General features: G+C 37.3%; 1 protein-coding gene across 2 annotated transcripts in view; it reads right to left on the bottom strand.

Moving 5' to 3' along the window:
* Positions 1 to 25,646, bottom strand: part of TTC28 (tetratricopeptide repeat domain 28) — a 573,809-nt gene that overhangs the window by 521,307 nt on the left and 26,856 nt on the right. For both annotated transcript variants that reach the window (XM_059040205.2, XM_059040206.2), the window contains exon 2: positions 14,574 to 14,852. In XM_059040205.2, the coding sequence (XP_058896188.1) occupies positions 14,574 to 14,852 (279 nt within the window). The remainder of the gene's footprint in view (positions 1 to 14,573; positions 14,853 to 25,646) is intronic.

Below are 25,646 nucleotides of genomic sequence, written 5' to 3'. Positions count from 1 at the left end.
GAAGGGACAGCAAAATTTCCTCTATCCATTTGGTGCAAAGAAAATGAACTGTCTTAAATCTGTTAATGGTGAGGTCAAAGTTAAAAGAAAAATCAAAATACAAACCTAGAGACTGCATATAATAAGAACAAAAGGGGCAGGATTATAGGCGTGGTTATTCATGATACAGAACAGTGAGCCTTCAGAAAAATATACTATGTGTAACTTTTTCCAAAAGTACTTTCTTTATGAATTGGTGATTTGGTAAATTGAACAACTATCAGTGGAATGCTTGTTTGATGAAAATTACAAAGGCACAACTGCAGGCAAGATTCTGTACAGGACAAATTAACACTAAAATCAAGAACACAAGTACCTCTCTGTGACATTATATAGTTACATACCTATGTGGAATTTACATGAAGAATCCTATATCTCATTCTGTAAAAGGTAACTTGTATTAAATTTGAGAATATAATCAAGAAAGCCATATAAAGTCATTTATTTCCAGCTCTGAAGTGTATGAGTTAGCCTATAATTGCCTATACAAATCAAATGTAAGAGGGTTTTATTATTATCTAGTGGGCAGGCAAGGCATTCTCAAATTCTGAACCTCTGGTAGTGAACCCTTTATAACCACCTTTTAAATTCCTCCCCCTAACAAAAAAATTTAAAAATAAATAAAAATAAATAAATAAATAAATAAATAAATTCCTCCCCCTTTTGAAAGGAATGCTTTTTTTATGACACTATTTGCTAAGCTTCTACAATCAGTTGGCACAGTGGCTCATAAACCTGCACTGAAGTTCATCTGATTCTAATGGATCAACAAAATCAATCACAGTAATTCTGTCATGATGAGTCCAGATAAAGTGTGGGGGGGTCCATATCAATTAGAAAAAGGCTATAGTGTGAGATTTTAACATGATTATAAGTACCATGGGGTATAAAGGTCCTGCTTCAATTAAATACTGACCCAAAGATCAAAAGTCACTTATTCTCCAGGTGCCTTTGGAACCAGAGCAACAAGCTGTTCTTCAGAATACAGCAAGGTGGCAATTATCCAACTAATTTTAAATCTTTTGGTCAATAAGTATCATCAGTTATGATACTTCCATTCTTCCTTTCAACAAATATTTATTGAAGGCCTACAATGTGCCAAGCACTTACTATCTTGATCACCCAATAGAGCCTACAACAGCCATAGAACCTTCATATAAAAATAATGGTATAATTAAATCTTCTTAGCCTTTTTTCCTTTTTTTGGTCTGAGTTGGGTCTGTTGCTGGGCGCAGGCTTTCTCTAGTTGCGGCAAGCAGGTGCTACTCTTCGTTGTGGTATGCGGGCTTCTCATTGCAGTGGATTCTCTTGTTGCAGAGCACGAGCTCTAGGCGTGCCAGCTCCAGTAGTTGTGGCTCGCAGGCTCTAGAGCACAGGCTCAGTAGTTGTAGCTCACAGGCTTAGTTGCTCCGTGGCATGTGGGATCTTCCTGGACCAGGGCTCGACCTGTGTCCCCTGCATTGGGAGGCGGATTCTTAACCACTGTGCCAACAGGGAAGCCCCTTCTTAGCCTTTTAAAAAATAATTTATGTTTAGAACGATATACTTCATAAATTCATTAACTAAATATAATAAAATTTGATGTGGAGTATGTGAAAGTAAAATGTAGGGAACAGAACCAGGGAGACACTTAACATTCTTTCCTCTTCTAATAATGAGATTAGGTAACATGCATTGAATAGTTATCATTATACTTGAAAATTTTTAATCTCTTCAAAAAATGCACATGTAACAACCCAACCTATCAAACTACTGAAAGTCAGAACAGTCTTAACTATAAATAAACACAAGAGGGCGCACAAGTCTGGGAAATTCATAAAACCAAAGGCAAGTCACATTTGCTCAACCATCTACATAGGCACATGGATTTACAAAGGAGTCTTCGTACACGTACTAGAGGCCAATTGCAACGAAAATATTTCCCTTTCTCAATATACTCTCCAGAAATCAAATCACTGCTTCTCTTTGTAACACAAATTCCTTATCCAAATAGATCTTAAACTTACATTTTAATATTTTATCATTAAGAAAAAGTATGGGGACTTCTCTGGTGGTGCAGTGGTTAACAACTGCCTGCCAGGGACTTCCCTGGTGGCACAGTGGTTAAGAATCCGCCTGCCAATGCAGGGGACACGGGTTCGAGCCCTGGTCTGGGAAAATCCCACATGCCGCAGAGCAACTAAGCCCATGTGCCACAACTACTGAGGCTGCACTCTAGAGCCCGCAAGCCACAACTAGTGAGGCTATGTGCCCCAACTACTTACTGAAGCCCACATGCTTGGAGCCCATGCTCTGCAACAAGAGAAGCCACCGCAATGAGAAGCCTGCGCACCACAACAAAGAGTAGCCACGGCTCACCGCAACTAGAGAAAGCCCACGCGCAGCAACGAAGACCCAATGCAGCCAAAGTTAAGTAAATTTTTTAAATAAATAAAGAAAAGAAGAAAAAGTATGACTTTTAATCTAACTTCTCCTTGGAAAACCTACTATTTAGAAGCTAGCCAACTCTTAAAATGCCTATTTTCAAATAACTTAAAGCTTCTCCATTTAATGATTAGAATCATAATAAACTTAGTTATAGGAAACAGACCTCCAACTTTTGGAAACTGATGCAAATTTATGTCAAACTAATATCAGCTATTTAATTCTCGAGTAGTTAATATTCTGTCTATAACATTCTATTCCAAAACTGGTTGCAAGTCGCTCCCAAATAGACTATGATTTCATTAGTTCACTCCCTCATAAAATAATAAGCTACCATCTGAGAAGTTTCTGTATGTAAAGCAATCAGACTAAGATTACAGAGCCTATAGGCAGCAGCATAATCCAAAATAACTGCAGAGCACATTCAGCCTAAGATTCACAGCAGAATATACTCTACACACACACACACACACACACACACACACACACACACACACACACACACAGAGTTCTAGGTATGTAACTCTATTCAGCTTTATATAGTCCTAATACAGGCTGTGACACATGAAATTATTCTGAATGCCAGTAGCTTCATATGTTGCCTCCGTTCTACACAGAAAAGGCACCTGAATATTACTTATCCCATACACATTACTATGTGAAGGAAACAAAAAAGAGAGATGAACTGGCTGCTAGGATCAAGAGAGTCAGGCAAAAAGCCCAGACCAGCAGCAGTGAGCTACAGGTTAGGTAGTATGGGCAAAGGCTGACAATCCAGAACAAAGGATAAAGATTATTTCAGCGATCAAAACTAAGGGCACAAATCAAGGGAATAACAATCAGGAACCCAAGACTGGTCACAATCCAGTCAATTAAATAAGTTACTTGAAATCCAAGCAGGTGGTACAGACTTGACACTACAGTTTATCTATCTGAACTAGACTCCTAATATACTTCCTGCCAGGTACTTGATCCTGGACCAGAAAGGAAAGGGCCTCTATAAAAAATATTACTGGAGCCTCACTGAAATTTGAATATGGTCTGTGGATTGGATAGCAGTATTAAATCAATGTTAACATCTTGATTTTAAGTGTTGTACTGTGGTTATATAGCAGGGTGTTCTCAATACATACTGAAGGATTTAGGGGTAATGGGACATCATGTCCACGATTCACTCTCAAATGGTTCAGAAAATAACAATAATAATTATAGGTAATGAAAGAATTATAAGCCAAATATGGTAAAATGTTAACAATTGGGGGATCTAGATGAAGGACATACAGGAGCCCTTTGAACTAATATCACAACTTTTCTGCATGTTTCACATTATTTCAAAATTAAAAATATAAAACTATATTAAGTAAATAAAATTTATAGATGCTTTGATAATGGAGTGTAGCATATTTTAAAAGAAATATCTGGGGGACTTCCCTGACAGTCCAGTGGTTAAGACTCTGCACCTCCAGTGCGGGGGACGCAGGTTCAATCCCTGGCCTGGAAACTAGGATCCCACATGGAATGTGGAACAGGCAAAAAAAAAAAAAAAAAAAAAAAAAAAAAAAATCTAAACTAATAAACACATGAAATTATTTTTAAATAAAAAGTAAAAAAACAAAAGAAATGAAATGCTTTGACAATACAGTATAGTACATCTCAAAAAGCATCTACACTGATAAACACATGGAGCAATTCTAACCTCAATTCCTAAAAGCCTCAGTGGACCTCAATTAACATGAAAAAATATTTTCCTCAAATTAATGAGACCGTGCTCTTTCCAGAGAATTCAAATGAAGGCAATAATGTACACATTCTAGAAAGCAATCTGCAGGTAAAATATTTTTTACCTTTTAAAATATAATAAGTAAATAAATATAAAAATAATGTTTTTAGTAGCCTTCAAAACTGAAAGTTTAATCTCCTATAAGTGAAAAAAAAAATCACTAAATTTAATCAATCACTAGCTTTACTCAATGACTTCCAGTGTTGCTATAGTAATACAAATGTAAAAAGAATTCCAATTCTGGTAGTAGTAATACTTCAATTTCCAAAAAAAAAAAGATTCATTTTTTACACATATTGGCCATCTACCAATCTTATCATTTAAAAAATTTTTTTGGAAAAACACTTCTTTGCTGCTGTTTCTGGAGTTGCTTTCATAACTTCTAATCTGAAACGTTCCTTTGAGACTATTGGAAAATACTTTAATGAAATGACTGTGGAAACCCCTAGGATAGTTTTCTCTTTTCATTAACATAAAAAATGCTACCAACCTTTTATTACAGAACAAGACAAACAGAAATCTTTAGAAGTTGAATGACCTAATACATTTTGAACAATATCACCCACAAAGCATACAACTACAGCTTAATCAACTGTCAAGTATAAATGACAACAAAACTTTCACTTCATTTAAAACAATGCATTCACATTCCTTAGTGATAAATTCGTACCATCTGGGAGCTGGAAGTGAAACTTGTTACTTATCATGTGTTTACAGATTGGTCATTAGAACATTCTTGAAATGAATTATGACAAACAAACCTGAGACTTTAATAACTGAGCTCCTATTTCCTGAATTTCGTTTACAGCAAGACTTCCCTTCTTGCCACACTTCTTGAATAATTTCCTAAGGATAAAGCACCCATCTTAAATTACTTGGTTCTATCCCACAAAAGGCTGGTTTCCAAGGAGATGCTGTGGACTCTGCATTACTTCAGGCTCACATTTATGAGAAACATTCCTCTCATTAAAAACTGTGATTTTCATATCAAATCAACAACAATAAAATAAAAACTAAATGTATAAATAAGTAAACAATGACCAATGAGCTTAAAACTCACTTCATCAACAAATATAAAAAGCTACCAATCAAATGGTGGCAACTAGGAAATATACTTTTGTTCGTCATCTCTGTAGTCTTTTCGGGAATAACAAAGAAACAAACACTACACTGTGCCCTTTAGATGCACCCAAGAAAACATAGAAACTCTCAACCACTTTTACCTCATCTCTTACTACAGATTTTTATCTTCTTCTTAAATAAAAAATTAAAAATGTTAAATTGGCATATTCATAAGGTGGAATATTATATAGCTGTTAAAATAATTAGGTGTATAAATTGAGAAAAATAAACACATTACAAATCTAACATTTAAAAAGTATGTAGGTATATGTGTGTGAGCATATGTGTATGTGCATGTAGAGTTGTACATATATCACAAAATATCTCAAACAATATTTAAATTGAATAAAAACAGTTAACTCTAGGACTGGAATAGGGGATGAGGAATGGAATGAGAGGAATATAATTTTTATTGTCTGAGATTTTTCCAAAAGTAATTTTGAGTTACTTTTGTAATAATAAAAAAATTGTGTGTGGGAATGTACAATTTATAGATTAATCCAAAACACCTGAAACATAGCTTCAAATGCATACAAAAAATAAGCCTGTCATAAAATCATGTGTTTTAAGACATACGAGTTTAGGACTGCAGCACAGCTCACCTTCTGTCTGCCCACCCTGCCTCCTCCCCTCCCTTCCATAGGGTCTCTCCTGGGCCACTCTCTAATATACATCTTGCACACAGGAAAAAAAAAAAGACATATGAAATACTAGCCTATATTAATAACAAGAAACCATTTATTCCCAAAGATAAATTGGTAATAACATTTGTTTTGGTAATCAATAACATTAAAAGAAGAAACAGCTGACTGTGATGGATTTCACTTATCGTAAAATATAGAGTCCACTTAAATTTAAAGGAAGTGTTATATTCTTGCATATGAAAAATCCCATTTCCTGACTATCATTCCAACTGTCTACCAAAAACTTCTGAATAACTAAAGTCTCACCTCCTTAAAAGCAAGAATAAAATTATGCAAAGAAATTATGTAAAGAAGATGGTCAATTTTATTGTAAATATTTATTGTGAATTTAATATTTGACTCGTAACTTTGATTTTAATGTCATGAGACAGAATGCACAGATGTTAAGAAAACTGGAGTTAGATAAATAGAGTTTCTAATTCTGATTTTTTTTCTTACTCTGGACAAACTGCTTAAATCTCTCTAAACCTCACCTTACCTATGAAATAAAGAGAGCACCACCTATGATGATTGTTATAAGAATCTGTGATAGCCTTACGGTTATGACATTCAGTGAGTTTTTACAAAGCTTATCCCAAGTCCTTCAATTTCTTTCCATTCCCCACCAGAACTCTAGTCCAAATTAGCATCATCATTGGTCTGCCTGCTTCTGCTTTCACCCTCCTACTTTCCATTTCTCATAGTGGTTTTTTATATTTTTCCATAAAGAAAATTATGAAGAAGCACTTCCAAAATAGCAGAGTAAGGACCTCCAAAAATCTGCTTTTCCATAAAAGTAGTGAGAACATTAGCAAAACTTTTCAAAATCAACTTTCTCAGAATTCTGGAAATTAACCAATGACTTGGAGCAGCCCAAGAAGTGTTTCTTCAGAAGAAACAGCTGAATCTCAAATAACAACAAGTTTGTGGGGTTTTACCCTATACTATTTTTATCCCCTTCTCCTAGCTCTGTGGTAAATGTAAAAACCAAGCAGCCTCCCAAGCAAAATACTTGTGAAAACCAGAAGCTTAGGAGCCAATGGTGGGAGTAATAATGGTTTGGAGCTTTCCAAAGCACCCTATCCACAGAAAAACACCACTATCTGACCTGTTTGGCAGCTTCTTAAGAAAGCTCCAGTCATAGGACTTTATTTGACCTGACTCAGAGATGGCTCAGTGCAAACAGCCCTCCCCTCAGGGCATGTGTCAAACAAAAGCAGTGGCAATTGCTTAACATCACAGCTGTCTGAAGCTGCAATACAAGTTGGGTAAACAAGAGGCCAAAGAAAAAACTTAGAAGAAAAATCTGGACAATCAGATGTTCATAGGAGGCTTTGAAAAACTCCAAAACATTCTTGGGAATCTAGGAATGTGTACAGTTCTGTGCATGCTCAAGAAAGAACTGAGAATGTACTAATCTCTCACTGCTGGCTGAACATGAGGTTTTACACAAGCAGGAAGTGAAGGCTAAGACAGAGTTGCAAGTTGCCAGAATGCTGAAAGTATGCCCCAACACAGAGAATTCTTCAACAAAGCCTGGGAGAATTATTGGTTCAAGGCATTTAAGGAATCTCTGTCCAATCAAGAGCTGACCACTAAGCTAACCAAGCAGAAACTTCAGTGGCTACACATGACAAAGAATATAGACTTTAAAAAATTAGTCCAGGAAAGCCACTAATTCACAAAAGGCAGGAACAACAACAAACAGCAACAATAAACCCAGGGAGGGGGGACAACAAGGTAACTGATTTTTTTTCAAAGTTGCTACAATATGTTACTTAAAATGTCCACTTTTCAACAAAAAATTATGAGATACCCAAAGAAACAGGTAAGTATGGCCCATACACTGCAAAAAAAAAAAAAGCAGGCAAGAGAATCTGAGGAAACCCAGATGTTGGACTTAGAAGACAAAGACTTTAAGTCACTTATTATAAACATGTTCAAAGTACTAAAGAAAATCATGTCTAAGGAATTTAAAAAAAGAAAAAGCCTGAGTACAATGTCTCACCAAATAGAGAATAACAATAAAGAGGTAGAAATTGTTTGTTTTAAGAGAAAATGGCATAGGGCTTCCTTGGTGGCACAGTGGTTGAGAGTCCGCCTGCCAATGCAGGGGACACAGGTTTGATCCCTGGTCCAGGAAGATCCCATATGCTGCGGAGCGGCTGGGCCTGTGCGCCACAACTGCTGAGCCTGTGCTCTGGAGCCTGCAAACCACAACTGCTGAGGCCAACGCACCTGGAGCCCGTGCTCCACAATGGGAGAGGCCACCGCAGTGAGAAGCCCCACGTGCCATGGCAAGGAGTGGCCCCCACTCACCGCAAATAGAGAGCCCGCGCGCAGCAGTTAAGACCCAATGCACACATAAATAAATAAATAAAATAAATGTATTTTTTTAAAAGACAATGGCATAAAGCAATAAGTATAAGATCATGCTGAAGGGCTTATAATGTATAAAGATGTAATCTGTATGACAATAATAGCACAAAGGAAAGAAAGGAATGAAGCTATATCACAGCAAAGTTTTGTATACTTTTGAAACTACATTGATATAAATTCAAACTATATTATTTTAAATAAAAATGTTAATTATAATGCCTAGGAACCAAGAAAATAATTAAAAATATATACAGTAAAAACAACAACAACAACAATAACAGGGGAATGTAAATGGTATACTAGAAAATATTTAACATTAATAAAAAGGAAGTAGTGCAGGAAGAGAAAAAGACATATAGAAAACATATGACAGACACTGAAAAAGTAACATAGAAAACGTACAGGGCTTCCGTGGTGGCTCAATGGTTGAGAGTCCGCCTGCCAGTGCAGGGAACATGGGTTCATGCCCCAGTCTGGGAAGATCCCACATGCCGCGGAGTGGCTGGGCCCATGAGCCATGGCCGCTGAGCCTGCGTGTCCAGAGCCTGTGCTCCACAACGGGAGAGGCCACAACAGTGAGAGGCCCATGTACCAAAAACAAAAAAATTCAAGACACAATTATATGCTGTCCAAAAGAGATGAATTTTAAATGTAAAGGCCCAGAGAGATTGAAAATATACAGATAGAAAAAGATACATAATGCAAAAAGTAAGCAGAAGACGTCTAGAGTGGCTATATTAATATCAGACAAAACAGATTTTAGGACAAAACTTAGTACCAGAGATAAAGAGGGACCTTGCATAATGATAAAAGGATCAATAAGACATAATAATAAAAGTGTATATGTTAATAATAGAGCTTCAAAAAACATGGAGCAAAATTTGACAATATTAAAGGGGAAAATCACCAATTCCAAAATCTAAATTGGAAGAAAAAGGAAAAGACTGGACCAACAAGAGCAGGTTTATCAGCAGGGTAGCAAGAAAAAAATGGGGAAATGTGACCACTTGCACAGAGTTTTGAATATCAGGCCAATTGGCAATATGGAACAACAGAAAGTTTTTGATGAGAAAACTGTTACAATAAAAGGTTATTACAGGGCTTCCCTGGTGGCGCAGTGATTGAGAATCCACCTGCCGATGCAGGGGACACGGGTTCGTGCCCCGGTCTGGGAAGATCCCACATGCCGCGGAACGGCTGGGCCCATGAGCCATGGCCACTGAGCCTGCGCATCCGGAGCCTGTGCTCCACAACGGGAGAGGCCACAACAGTGAGATGCCCGCATACCACAAAAAAAAAAAAGTTATTACAACAAAATAAGAACGAAACTATTTATTTTATGAATAAAGTGAAACTATTTATCTTTATTTCAGCAATTGATGGAATAACTAGACAAATATAAGTCAGCAAAGACAAAGAAGATATGAACAACACTATCAACCACCTTGTCCAAGTTGATATCCATAGAAATATACCTCACAACTGCAAAATACCCATTCTTTTCAATTGCTCATAGTAGGTTCACCAAGATAAATCATATGTTGGCCATGATACAAGTCTCAGTAAATTGAAAAGCAGTAACATCATACCAAGTATGTTCTTTAACCACAATGGAAGTAGGTTAATATCAATAATAAGATAATTTTTTTAAAAAACCCAAATATTAGGAAATTAAAGTAACGAACTTTAATAACTCATGGATGAAAGAAGTAATCATAAGGAAAATTAGAAAATATTCTTAACTGAATGATAATGAAAGCATAACATGTCAAAAATTTGTGGGATACAGCAAAAGCAGTGATTGGAGAGAACATTTTAGCTTTAAATGATTACATTATAAAAGAAAGATTTAAAATCAATGGCCTAACCTCCCATCTCAGGAAATGAAAATGGAAGCAAACTAAATGTAAAATAATTAGAAAGAAGAAAATAATAAAGAGCAGAAATTGATTAAAGAGGAAATGTACAACACTGAAAATCAATAAACCCAACAACTGATTGTCTAGAAATAAAATTGATAAACATCTGGGCAGACTAATGAGACAAAAGAGAGAAGATACAAATTAACAATAGCAAGAATGAAAGGACATCATTATAGATCCTACAGAAATGAAAAGGATAATAAAGGAATGTTATTAACAACTTCATGCCAATAAATTTGTAACCTAGATTAAATGTAAAAATTAAGTGAAACAAAATACCAAAACTAATCTAACAATTAGAAAACTTGAATGGCCTCATATCAATCAAAGAAAGTGAATTCATAATTAAAATCTTCCCACGGGCTTCCCTGGTGGCGCAGTGGTTGAGAGTCTGCCTGCCGATGCAGGGGACGCGGGTTCGTGCCCCGGTCGGGAAGATCCCACATGCTGCGGAGCGGCTGGGCCCGTGAGCCGTGGCCCCTGAGCCTGCGCGTCCAGAGCCTGTGCTCCGCAACAGGAGAGACCACAACAGTGAGAGGCCCGCGTACCACAAAAAAAAAAAAAAAAAAAAATCTTCCCACAAAGAAAAGTCCAAGTAAACATGACTTGACTGGTCAATTCTATCAAATACTTAAGAACAAAACAAGGCCAATCTTACATAAATTTTTTTCAGAAAACACAAGAAGAAGGAACACTTCACAACTCATTGTATGAGGCCAGTATCACTTTGATATCAAAACCAGCAAAGACATCATGAGAAAAGAAAACATAGATCAATACCCCTCATAAACAAAGATGCAAAAATTCTTAACAAAATTACAGCAAATCAAATTTGACAATATATAAAAGTGATAATACATAATGACTAAGTGGTATCTATCCCATGAATGCAAGGTTGACTTAACATCCCAAAACAAAATCAGTTTACCACATTAACACACTAAATGAGAAAAAATATGTATTATAATTTCAACAGATGAAGAAAAATTTTGACAAAATTCAACACTCAGTTGTAATAGGAATTGAAGGGAATATCCTCCACCTGATTAAGGGCATCATCATCAACAATAAAAAGCTCACTACTTTTGCACTAAGATCAGGAATGAGTAAAAGGAAGTTTGCTCTCACCATTTCTATGCATAATTGTAATGGATATCCTAACCAGTACAATGAAATAAGAAAAAGAAATAAAAGGCATATGCAAAAAAAAAAAAAGGAAGAAGTAGAAATACCATTACCTGCAGATGACATGATCATGTACACAAAAGATCCTAAGGGATCTATAAAAAGTCCTACTAGAACTTAAAAGAAAACTCAACAGTCACATGACACAGAGTAAAAAAATACATTTTTTCTATAGACTAGCAATTAAAAATTAGAAAATAAAAAATTTTAAATCCATTTATAATAGCATCAAAAACCAAAATACTTAGGAATAAATTTAATAAAAGATGTGCAAGACCCGAAAGCTACAAAAATTTGTAAAGGGAAATAAAAGAAAAACTAAATAAATGGAGAGATATACCATATTTATGGACTGGAATGTTGAGATAGCAATTCTCTCCAAAGTAAAAATTCAATGCAATCCCACTAGTTTCCTAGTAGGTTTTTAGAAGAAATTGATAAGTTGATTTTACATTTATATAAAAATGCAAAGACAGAAGAGCAAAAACAACCTAGAAAAAGAAGAATAAAGCTAGAACACTCACAGTATCTGTTGAAACTTAAAATAAAACTACAGTAATCAAAATAGTATGGTTTTTATAAAGATAGATAATAAATCAAAGGAACAAAATAGAGGGTCCAGTAAATACCCCAATATTTTTATGATCAAATGGTTTGTGACAAAGGTGCCAAAGATAATTCAATGTGGAAAGGATAGTCTTTTTTATACAAATGTTGCTGGAACATGGTTATCTATATGGAAAATAAATAAACCTTGACCTTTACTTCATACAATACCCCAAAATTAACTCGAAATGAATCACAGACTTAAAGGCAAAAACTATAAAAATCCTAGAAGAAAAGATAAGAAAACTTTATAACTTTGAGTAAGACAAATATTTCTTAAACAGGACAGAAAGAATGAACATATACAGACAACAGCTAAGAGGCACTTGGACATAAGGTATCATAATGGGACTGGGCTTATTCTTTTCTGTGGGGGGGGCTCTCATAGTGCTGTTGCTCATACTTCTTTTGCAGCCCATATAACATCAAAATCATTCTTTCATTCAGACAAAATAAATGTGAATAAAAAACTCTCCAACCAACCTCTGAAGCCCTTACATCTTAATATAAAAAATTAACTTTTACAGAGAGATATAAATTGGAAGGTATGTTTTACCACATCAAACTAGACAACAATGACATTTCAGAGAAAGATTTCAGAAAGGATCATAATGAAAAAGTCAGTTAGAAAAGTCAAAATTAAAAGAAAAAGGAATTGATAAAAATTTACCAGGCATATCTTCATGACAGAGAGTATAAATGAAGTTTCTTTTACATAATGAGTATATTCCCAGAGAAGAAAGTATAAAAGCAAGTTTTTATAAAATGCAACTTTTTATGCAGTAGTAATGTCTTTATAAATTAATTTTATTATGAATCATATTATACAGAAAGACCCTTCATGATTTCAATAACCCTAATTTATATTTTGTATAATTCTAAATGTTCCTAAGTTAGATTGCTTAAAGCCAAATATAGAGTTGAAATATTAATGCAAATTATAAATATACAGTAAATTTACTTATAAGGGAAAAAAATCAGAGATGAAAACTTGAAATTATCCAAAAAAGTTGACTTTTCATCTATAATCATAAAAGTGCAACTTTTCAGCCATTTTCTGTGTAAAAATCACAAAAGGTTGACAAGAGAAAGTAGAAATGACATAGAAAAAGGAGAAAGATAAAAGTTTATAGCTATTCCCAAATATAAGGACACAAGTTAAGTGGACCACAATAAAAAATGGATGAAGATACTTTATCTGAAATTTAAGCTCTCTGTATTTATCAGGCTCATTACATCAATCACAGGTTTAAAAAAAAAAAGAAAGAAAGAAAAAGAGAAGACACAGGCCAAGCCTTGCTAGAATAATTCACTAATTTGAACATTTAATAAAAATGCACAATCATAGCTATTATACACCAAACACCAAGTATGTACAAGTAACATATTACCTCTAACTCTTAAATAACCTTACAAGATAGGCATTATCATTCCACTTATCTTAACCCCAGAGAGGTTAAGAGATTTATCCAAAACCATACCGTCATTAACAGAAGAGAAGGAATTTGAACCTAGGTCTATCCTTTGAAAACAGCAATCTAACTCCCGAATGTTGGCATACATCAATTTTTTAAAACAGATTTTGTTTAATTTACAATGGTTATACTTATAAAAGAAATCCTTTAGGGAATTACAGAATACTAAACAACTCATAACGTAGCAGCAATACTAGAAATTCCACTGAATGAGGCCAAAAATACCTACCAGAATTAAGGTAGAAAGATATGACTATGACATATTATTAAGACAGTAAGAATCTTTCTTAAACTTCTAGGAAATTTCTATTAACCTTTGTTAACCCAACAGAAAGCCAAAAATAGGATGAAATGGTTTTGTGGTTCAATAAAAAAATAATCTCAACACTTCAAGTCACATCTTAAGAAATCATTTCTAAAATAAACTGGGGGTTAGGAGGTGAAGAGGCACAATGAAAATAAAGTATATACAAAATGAAGATAATAACTCAAGACAAACTATTCAAGGGAATATAGATAATTACAATGATTTATTAGGAAAAAAAAGTTTCTCTGATTAAATAACATTCTGAAAATGCGCAGTCATTGACAGTGAATAAAATTATTTTAAATTGAAGGAAAGAAACATGATCACAATACTCCATCTAAAACATCTGTGCAAAAAAGAGATGTCCAAAACCTATAGAAATAACTAGAACGCATCCTATGAAGAAACGGAGTGAAAAAAAATTTATATCTCAAACATACAGGAAAAGAATTAAACTTAGACATGGAAAGCATACTTCCAAAGCATAAAAAAAGGAAGCTATTCACTAGTGTACCAGCTCAATGAAGCCATTCCACATCTTGCTGAAGCACAGACTATTAAAAAATTAATAACTGCACTCAGTCAAAAAAGTGTTACATTAAAATAAGAAATCAGCACAAAAGATTCTGTGAAAGTAAATGAAATTTCTACCTTTGGCCATTTGGGATTGAGAAGTCGGGCTTTGATTGCATCGTCCAGTGCCTTGTCATACTGCTGGATTTTCATATAGGCTGCAGATCTATTGCTGTATAAGATGCAGTTCTGAGGGTCAACAGCTAGGGCTTCATTGTACAGAACAATAGCTGTGTGGAAATCTCCATCATGACAGGCCTGATTACTCTGACGAACTTTCTCAACAAATTCAGCTTTGCTCAGCACTGGTCCATCAGGACTTCTCCGGCCAATAGTCTTAGCACCAAAGAGAGGAATCTACAAACAAAGAAACTTTGTGAGACAAAGTTTAGATAATCCAGAGAGGTTCCTTGTCTGAATTTCAAGAGAACATGGACATTCTTCATAGTCTGCTTTATATTATAGTTAACTTTTGTGCCGTGAAAGACAATAAACTTTCCAAGAAGCAGCCAACATAGTACCTTAAATACAAACGTATCACTATATATGTATGTGTGTTCATATATATACAGTTATAAACATACATATTTATACATGTATATATTTTTGATTGAGAGAATGAATGAATAAATGCAAAAACGTACTTAGGCTTTTCCTTGGCAATTTAAAGTTATACTAAGAAAAAAACCAAAAGGAACTTCCCTGGTGGAGTAGTGGTTAAGAATCTGCTTGCCACAGTGGTTAAGAATCCCCCTACCAAGGCAGGGGGCACAGGTTCAATCCCTGGTCCAGGAAGATTCCACATGCCATGGAGCAACTAAGCCCGTACGCCACAAGTACTGAGCCTGTGTTCTAGAGCCCGTGAGCCACAACTACTAAGCCCACATGCCACAACCACTAAAGCCCATGCACCTAGAGCCCGTGCTCCGCAACAAGAGAAGCCACTGCAATGAGAAGCCCTCGTACCACAATGAAGAGTAGCCCCCGTGCGCCACAACTGGATAAGGGCCGTGCGCAGCAACAAAGACCCAACGCAGAAAAAAGTAAAATAAATTAATTAGTTAATTTTTTAAAAATCTACAAACAATAAATGCTGGCGAGGGTGTGGAGAAAAGGGAAAGCTCTTGCACTGTTGGTGGGAATGTAAATTGATACAGCCACTATGGAGAACAGTATGGAGGTTCCTTAAAAAACTAAAAATAGAATTACCATATGACCCAGCAATCCCACTACTGGGCATATACCCAGAAAAACATAATTCAAAAAAACACATGCACCCCAATGTTCACTGCAGCACTATTTACAATAGCCAGGTCATGGAAGCAACCTAAATGCCCACTGACAGATGAATGGATAAAAAAGATGTGGTACATATATACAATGGAATATTACTCAGCCATAAAAAGGGAAAAAATTGGGTCATTTGTAGAGACGTGGATGGACCTAGAGGCTGTCATACAGAGTGAAGTAAGTCAGAAAGAGAAAAACAAATATCGTATATTAACACATATTTGTGGAATCTAGAAAAATGGTACAGATGAACCTGTTTGCCAGGCAGAAATAGAGACAAAGACCTAGAGAACAAATGTATGGACACCAAGGCGGGAAATGGGGGGTGGGATGAACTGGGAGATTGGGATTGACATGTACACACTAATAGGTATAAAATAGATAACTAATGAGAACCTGCTGTATAGCACAGGGAACTCTACTTAGTGCTCTGTGGTGACCTAAATGGGAAGGAAATCCAAAAAAGAGGGGATATATGTATATATATGGCTGATTCACTTCGCTGTACAGTAGAAACTAACACAACACTGTAAAACAACTATACCCTAATTTTAAAATATATACATATATGTGTATATATATATATAAACTATACTAAGTTATCTTTGGATATAAGATTATGAGTTATTTTCTTAAAATTTTCTCTTACCCAAATGTTGGGCAATAAGCATATATAAGTTTTAAATTTTAAAAAAATAAAACTTTAAAAAAAATTTTCATGTACCATGAATCTTTTTAGACTGGCAAATTTGGTAACTATAATTTTGCTACTACCATGGAATTTCAAAGACAAACATCAGTTTTTGGAGATCACCAAAAAGAAAAAAAACATCTGCTGTAAATTGTATCTTGGCAATTTAAGACCTGTCTTTGATGTTGATTTTTCCAAATCACTAAGTTTTCTATGACTTTACAGCAGTGACTTTAAAATGAAAGGGAGTGAATGAGTCAAATGTTGTTAATTTTTAAAACAGGAAAATTATAAACTGCATTAGAGTCCCGAGGACAGAAGCTTAAGACAGCAGTATCGGGCTTCCCTGGCGTCGCAGTGGTTGAGAGCCCGCCTGGCGATACAGGGGACACGGGTTCGTGCCCCGGTCTGGGAAGATCCCACATGCCACGGAGCGGTTGGGCCCGAGAACCATGGCCACTGAGCCTGTGCATCCGGAGCCTGTGCCCCGCAACGGGAGAGGCTACAACAGTGAGAGGCCCGCGTACCGCAATAAAAAAAAAAAAAAAAAAAAAAAAAAAGAGACAGCAGTATCAAAAGAGACAGCTTGCAATTTCAAGCAGGCTTGCCCTAAGTGAAATTACAACGGAAAGTGTGATTTCCTTCCTGGTGTCTTCCTTTAAGACTCAGTCCAGTCCCTCTATTCAAAAGTGCATAATCTTTTTTTTTTTTCTTTTTTGCTGCATTGGGTCTTTGTTGCTGCACTCAGTCTTTTTCTAGGTGCAGCGAGCGGGGGCTACTCTTGGTTGCGGTGCGCAGGCTTCTCATTGCAGTGGTTTCTCTTGTTGTGGAGCACGGGCTCTAGGTGAGCAGGCTCCAGTAGTTGTGGCACACAGGCTTAGTAGTTGTGGCTCGCGGGCTCTAGAGCACAGACTCAGTAGTTGTGGTGCACGGGCTTAGTTGCTCTGCGGCATGTGGGATCTTCCCAGACCAGGGCTCGAACCTGTGTCTCCTGCATTGGCAGGCAGATTCTTAACCACTGCAAAAAGTGGATAGATCTAATATGTGACACATCAACATGCACAAAAGTAATACATTCCTCACAGAGGTATCTGCATTAAAAAGAGCAGACTTCACAGAGAGCAGGAAGAAGGCAGAGCTAATCTCTCACACAGGCAACCAGATTTTTTTCCTCTGCTTATAGGAATATCACATCCTAGATTTCCAGGACAATTTAAAGTATCCTAGAAGTTTCAAATATCAGTGCCCAAGTTATATCCTTCAACTACCTCATACTAGAAGTGACCAATAATGTACTCTAGTTAGGGTTTTGCTTTTTGTTTTTAATTATCATGAAACATATTGCTTGAAAGTGAATGGACTATAGAACATTTACCAAACAACCAGGATTTTCCTAAACAGCCTTGATGTTTATTTATTTCATCCACATCATCAAACTAATATGTAAGACAGTGAAATATATAAGACTGATTTCATTTTGGAAAATACAGTCATCATGACTCTACTTAAAGGCAGTACTAGCCATAAGTCATAGAAACAAATTCTACATTTGAAAATTCAGGGGTACAACATAAAAATAGCAATAGCAGCCTTTAAAAGTAAAATTGTTAGGTTCACATGTAGTGTAAACGTGAAAAAGACATGATCCTACTATTACAGCATTCTCTTCTTCCCAGGGTAATTTGGTTCAATGACAAAATAGATAAGAATCAAATTAAGAAAAGAAAGAGTCTGCAGGGCTTCCCTGGTGGCACAGTGGTTGACAGTCTGCCTGCCGATGCAGGGGACATGGGTTCGTGCCCCCGTCCGGGAAGATCCCACATGCCGCAGAGCAGCTGGGCCCGTGGGCCATGGCCGCTGAGCCTGCGCGTCCGGAGCTTGTGCTCTATTACAGGAGAGGCCACAACAGTGAGAGGCCCGCGTAACGCAAAAAAAAAAAAAAAAAAAAAAAAAGAAAGAGTCTGTATTCTATTACCTCCATATACAGTAACACAAAGTAACATTTTCCAAAACACGTTCCAAGGAACCCTAGGTCCTCAGGAGACTAGGATGAACAAAGTTAAATTAAGTTTCTTCTTTAGTGGAAGACCTCTAAGAGCTTCTATTTTGCACACTGTGAATCTGAGAGAAGAGATACCCTACATTATGAGATCAAAGTATCTTTTTGGTGGAGTACCTAGCTGGACCAGAAAATGCTTGAAACACTGATGTAAACTATTAAATATAAGGCCGCTGAGAGCAAAGAAAAACGCCATGGAAAAGTCAATGCTAGTGCAGAAAGATTATAAATACTAGAGGAGAACTCCAACACCATCATCACTACCAAGTACCCACAAATTTAAGAGAAAATGCACTCTAGTTAAGTGTTCATAGAAGTATCTAATTTGTCAAAATATGCCTGTATCTACTCAGTTGGTTAAAATGTGGTCCTTAGGAGGCTAAGAAATAGCCATTTTTGTGTATGGTTTTTAAAAGGGGATATAATTTGCCTATTCCTTCTCTATCTTCTCAGCAATTGATAAACTTGGCAATACAGACAGATTTAAAAAAGACTTCCATGTATTTCTCAGATTATATATATATACAGTACTTGGAACAAGCAGCCATATTAAATTCATAGAGTACTAGGATGAATATACAGTACTACTTAAGGAGACAAAAAAAAATAAAATTCTCAAATACTCATTTAATTCCTCTGATATTCTTTCTTTCCACACATATTTCATATAGGTATAGTTTATGGATGTCAACATATATTAACATTGTTGATATTTTTTTCTGACCCTCTGACAAACTCATCTTAAAAGGGTAGAAGGAGTGTCAATAACATATGGACCAGGGCTTCCCTAGTAGCACAGTGGTTAAGAATCCACCTGCCAATGCAGGGGACACGGGTTCAAGCCCTGGTCCAGGAAGATCCCACATGCCACAGAGCAACTAAGCCCATGCGCCACAATTACCGAGCCTGAGCTCTAGAGTCAGCGAGCCACAACTACTGAAGACCACGCACCACAACTACTGAAGCCCGCGTGCCTAGAGCCCGTGTTCTGCAACAAGAGAAGCCACCGCAATGAGAAGCCCACGCACCACAACAAAGAGTAGCCTCCACTCACCGCAACTAGAGAAAGCCTGCACGCAGTAATAAAGACCCAATGCAGCCAAAAATAAATAAATAAATTTAAAAGAATAAGTTATTTTTTATTTTATTTTATTTTATTTTATTTTTTTATTTTTTTTTTTTTTTTTGCGGTATGCGGGCCTCTCACTGTTGTGGCCTCTCCCGTTGCGGAGCACAGGCTCCGGACGCGCAGGCCTAGCGGCCATGGCTCACGGGCTTAGCTGCTCCGCGGCATGTGGGATCTTCCCGGACCAGGGCACGAACCCGTGTCTCCTGCATCGGCAGGCGGATTCTCAACCACTGCGCCACCAGGGAAGCCCTAAGTTATTTTTTAAAAAGAAAAATACTTATCATCTTTTATATTAAAAAACTATAGGGGAATCAAAGAATTAACTGTTTGAGATAAGATAAAATTATAAAAGTACTAAAAGGAAACACAGAATTTTTTACCACATAAACTGAGGAAGGCATTTCTAAGTACAACACAAAACCTAAAAACATAATAGAGAACACTGATAAATCTGACAACATAAAAGTTTTAAATATCTGCATAGAAAAAATAATTTTTAATTAAGCAAAAAAATAAGTCACAAATCAGTAAAAAAAAATAAAATAAAATAAAAACTATTTGTAACACATGACAAAAAGCTAATTTGCTGGGCTTCCCTGGTGGCGCAGTGGTTGAGAGTCTGCCTGCTGATGCAGGAGACACGGGTTCGTGCCCCGGTCCGGGAAGATCCCACATGCCACAGAGCAGCTGGGCCCGTGAGCCATGGCCGCTGAGCCTGCACATCTGGAGCCTGTGCTCCACAATGGGAGAGGCCACAACAGTGAGAGGCCCACGTACCACAAAAAAAAAAAAAAAAAAAAAAAAAAAGAAAAGCTAATTTGCTTACTATATAAAAATCTCCTACAAATAAATCAGAAAAAAAATCTAGTGGAGGACTTCCCTGGTGGCACAGTGGTTAAGAATCCACTTGCCAATGCAGGAGACACAGGTTCAAGCCCTGGTCTGGGAAGATCCCACAAGCCACGGAGCAACTAAGCTCGTGCGCCACAGCTACTGAGCCTGAGCTCTAGAGCCCACGAGCCACAACTACTGAGTCTGCATGCCAAAACTACTGAAGCCCACACACCTAGAACCCATGCTCCACAACAAGAGAAGCCACCGCAATGAGAAGCCCACACACCATGAAAAGAATAGCCCCCACTCACCGCAACTAGAGAAACCCCATGCGTAGCAACAAAGACCCAACACAGCCATAAATAAATAAATAAAATTTTAAAAAATAAAATCTAGTGGAATAAATGAACAAAAAATATGCACAGATAGATCATGAAAAAGGAAATCTATATGGCTTTTAATCATATTTTTAATGTGTGGTTTCTTTTATTTTAAAAGAAAATCAAACCACGAAATATCATTTTTCATCTCTCATACCAATGGAAAAAAAGTATCAGTACACTCTAATAAGGGAACAAAGAAAAAGTTCCACCCATACATTGTTCGTGGAAGTGTAAGCTGATGTAATTATAGAACAATTTAGGAATATTTATAAAAATGTAGAAGATACATACCCTTTGAATTCTAGAAATTTTTCCTACTTCTAGTACATTAGCCTTCAGATACATTAACCTATGTAAACAAAGTTACATACACCAGGATATTCATAACAGCATCATTTGTATTAGCATGAGGTTAGAAATAACCACAATGTTGGACAATTAGTTTTAATAGATCCATATAATTGATATTATAAAGCCAGCCAAAAGAATGAAGTAGATTTTATATACTGATATGTAAAGTTAGAAAAAATCAAAATGCAGAGCAGAGAGGTAGGATATGTTATCTTCTATGAAATAAGTGGGAGGAATAATGCATATACATGTACATACACTTGCATACTTAAATATATTATGGATTACTTATGCCAGAAACAATATAAAAACCAGTAGAGTAACTGTCTCAAAAGAGAGTTGGGGCTTCCCTGGTGACGCAGTGGTTGAAAGTCCGCCTGCCGATGCAGGGGACACGGGTTCATGCCCCGGTCCGGGAAGATCCCACATGCCGCAGAACGGCTAGTGCTTGTGAGCCATGGCCAATAAGCCTGCGCGTCCCGAGCCTGCGCTCCGCAACGAGAGAGGCCACAACAGTGAGAGGCCCACGTACCGCAAAAAAAAAAAAAAGAGAGAGAGAGAGTTGTTTGAGGACAGGAAGGCAGAGGTAGTAGGGAGACCAACTTTTCAATTTTGTACTGTCTGATATTTTACTATATGCATATATTACCTACTTTTTTAAAACATGAAAAAAATCATTCTGAAAACAGAGCACAGCTTACTTTTATATATCAAGGTATTCATATATGGTTGCAAAATCTGTTCACTTTCTAAGGGTATCTGGCTAAGAAGATGAAAGGGAATTAAAAACCAGCCTTTGCACCCTGGCCCAGAGCTACATAAGCCTAGAATGGAGGTACCACTTTCTTACAAAGTCACTCTCTACTCACCAAGCTATTCTTATGGCTAGGGAGTAGTATCTTTCTTTAATTCACTCAAAGGCCAAACATGGATAAGCTGCTATATACTAATTATGTAGTTTTTAAAATAGATGGTAAGACAAAATTCACTGGAGAACTGACCATATAATAAAAGAACTCAGTGTACATTCCAAAATATATGTAGAATATATAATATATATTACATGATATATATGTATTATATATAAAATATATAATACATGAAGTTAAGAACTTTGTGGATGGGTTCACAAGATTTGACCCACAAATGACAGAATAAACTGAAAGTCCATAGAAAATACCCAAAATGAAATATACTCAAATAGAAAAAGGAAACGGGGAAAAATGATAGGTGCATAAGAGACAAGAGGAATGGGCCAAAGAGGTCTAACATACATATAATTGGGATCCCAGAAGGAAAGAAAAGGGATTAGATGCAATATTTGAATACCTCATGACCAAGAATTTTCTAAAACAGATGAAAGACATCAACTCAGAATACTGAACCCACTGAACTCCATCCAACCTCAAGCTAACACAAAGAAAACTAGATCAACACACATCACAAACCACTAAAAACCAAAAACAAAGAAAATATTAAAGCAAACAAAGGAGAAAAAAAGACACATTACCTTCAAAGGGGCTACAAGCTGCAAACTCAACAGGAATGATGGAAGCTGAACTAGCAGCTAGCCTACAATTCTACACCCAGAGAAAATATTATTCAAAAATGAAGTGGAGGGTTTCCCTGGTGGCGTAATGGTTGAGAATCTGCGCCAATGCAGGGGACACAGGTATGAGCCCTGGTCTGGGAAGGTTCCACGTGCCACGGAGCAACTAGGCCCGTGAGCCACAGCTACTGAGCCTGCACGTCTGGAGCTGGTGCTCCGCAACAAGAGAGGCCACGACAGTGAGAGGCCCGCGCACCGCGATGAAGAGTGGCCCCCACTCACCACAACTAGAGAAAGCCCTCGCATAGAAATGAAGACCCAACACAGCCAAAAATAAATAAATAAATAAGTAAGTAAATATACAATTTGCTAAAAAAAAAAAAAATGAAGTGGAAATAGGATTGATCCTACATTACTGGTGGAATTTAAAATGGTTCAGCCATTGTGGAAAACAGTTAGCAGGTCTTCAAAAAGTTAAACATAGAGTTACCATATGACCCAGAAATTCCACCTCTGGGTATCTACCCAAACGAATTGAAAATGTATATCCACACAACAACATGTACACAAATGTTCATAGCAGCATTATTCATAACAGCCAAAAAGTATAACAACACAAATATCCATCAAATGATGGGTAAATAAACAAAATGTGGCATAGCCACACAATGGAACCAAAAAAAGGAACAAAACACTAATACACATGAGAATATGGATGAACCTTTAAAACACTATGTTAAGTGAAAGAAGCCAGAAACAAATGGCCACGTTTGTGTGACTCCATTTATATTAAATGTCCATAGTAGGCAAATCCATAGAGGCAGAAAGCAAATCAGTGGTTGTCAAGGGCCAGAGATGGGGGAAATGGAACACCTAACAAGTACTGGAATTCTTTTTGGGGTGATGGAAATTTTGGGGATTAGACAGTGGTGATGGTAGTGAATATACTAAAATCCACTAAATTGTACAATTTTAAATGGTGAATTTTATGGTGTTGTAATTTTTTAAATGTAAAATAAACACTTGTTCAAACAAACACTGAGGGAATTCATCAACATCAGGCCCACCACACTAAAAGAAATACTGCAGGAAAACGATCTTAGACAGAAATATGGAAATGTAGAAAGGAAGGAATAATACTGGTAAAGGCAAATATATGAGTAAATATAAATGAACATCAGCTATACAAAATAGTAACTGTAATGTGAAGTTTAAGATATATATAAGACAGAGCCTGAACCAAGATGGCGGAGAGGAAGGACATGCTCTCACTCCCTCTTGTGAGAACTCCAGAATCACAAGTAGCTGCTGGACAATCATCAACAGGAAGACACTGGAACTCACCAAAAAAGATACCCCACATCCAAAGACAAAGGAGAAGCCACAATGAGACGGTAGGAGGGGGCGCAATCACAGCAAACTCTAATCCCATAACTGCTGGGTGGAGAACACTTACACCACAGAAGTTCACCCACTGGAGTGAAGGTTCTGAGCCCCACATCAGGCTTGCCAAACTGTGGGACCGGCAACAGGAGGAGGAATTCCTAGAGAATCAGACTTTGAAGCCTAGTGGGATTTGACTGCAGGACTTCGACAGGACTGGGGGGAAACAGAGACTCCACTCTTGGAGGGCACACACAAAGTAGTGTGCACAGTGGGACCCAGGGGAGGGAGCAGTCACCCCAGGGGAGACTGAACCAGACCTACCTGCTAGTGTTGTAGAGTCTCCTGCAGAGGCGGGGGGTGGCTATGGCTCACCATGTGGACAAGGACACTGGCAGCAGAAGTTCTGGGAAGTACTCCTTGGCGTGAGCCCTCCCAGAGTCTGCCATTAGCCCCACCAAAGAGCCCAGGTAGGCTCCAGTGTTGGGTTGCCTCAGGCCAAACAACCAACAGGGAGGGAACCCAGCCCCACCCACCAGCAGTCAAACAGATTAAAGTTTTACTGAGCTCTGCCCACCAGAGCAACAGTCAGCTCTACCCACCACCAGTCCCTCCCATCAGGAAACCTGCACAAGCCTCTCAGACAGCTTCATCCACCAGAAGGCAGACAATAGAAGCAATAAGAACTACAATCCTGCAGCCTGTGGAACAAAACCCACATTCACAGGAAGAGAGCCAAGATGAAAAGGCAGAGGACTATGTACCAGATGAAGAAACAAGATAAAACCCCAGAAAAACAACTAAATGAAGTGGAGATAGGCAACCTTCCAGTAAAAGAATTCAGAATAGGGCTTCCCTGGTGGTGCAGTGGTTGAGAGTCCTCCTGCCGATGCAGGGGACACAGGTTCATGCCCCAGTCCGGGAAGATCTCACATGCCACGGAGCGGCTAGGCCCATGAGCCATGGCCGCTGAGCCTGCGGTTCCAGAGCCTGTGCTCCGCAATGGGAGAGGCCACAACAGTGAGAGGCCCGCGTACCGCAACAACAACAACAACAAAAATTCAGAATAATGTTAGTGAATATGATCCAGGACCTCAGAAAAACAGTGGAAGCAAAGACTGAGAAGATGCAAGAAATGTTTAACAAAGACCTAGAAGAATTAAAGAACAAACAAACACAGATGAACAATACAATAACAGAAATGAAAACTACACTAGAAGGAATCAATAGCAGAATAACTGAAGCAGAAGAACAGATAAGTGACCTGGAAGACAGAATGGTGGAATTCACTGCTGCAGAACAGAATAAAGAAAAAAGAATGAAAAGAAATGAAGACAGCTTAAGAGACCTCTGGGACAACATTAAACGCAACAACATTAGCATTATAGGGGTCCCAGAGGAGAAAAGAGAGAGAAACGACCAGAGAAAATATTTCAAGAGATTATAGCCGAAAACTTCCCTAATATGGGAAAGGAAATAGCC

Source organism: Kogia breviceps, chromosome 15 (assembly GCF_026419965.1).
Source record: "Kogia breviceps isolate mKogBre1 chromosome 15, mKogBre1 haplotype 1, whole genome shotgun sequence".
Lineage (NCBI taxonomy): Eukaryota > Metazoa > Chordata > Mammalia > Artiodactyla > Physeteridae > Kogia > Kogia breviceps.
The sequence above is the reverse complement of the archived record's forward strand: the minus strand, read 5'-3'. Positions and strand labels throughout refer to the sequence as shown.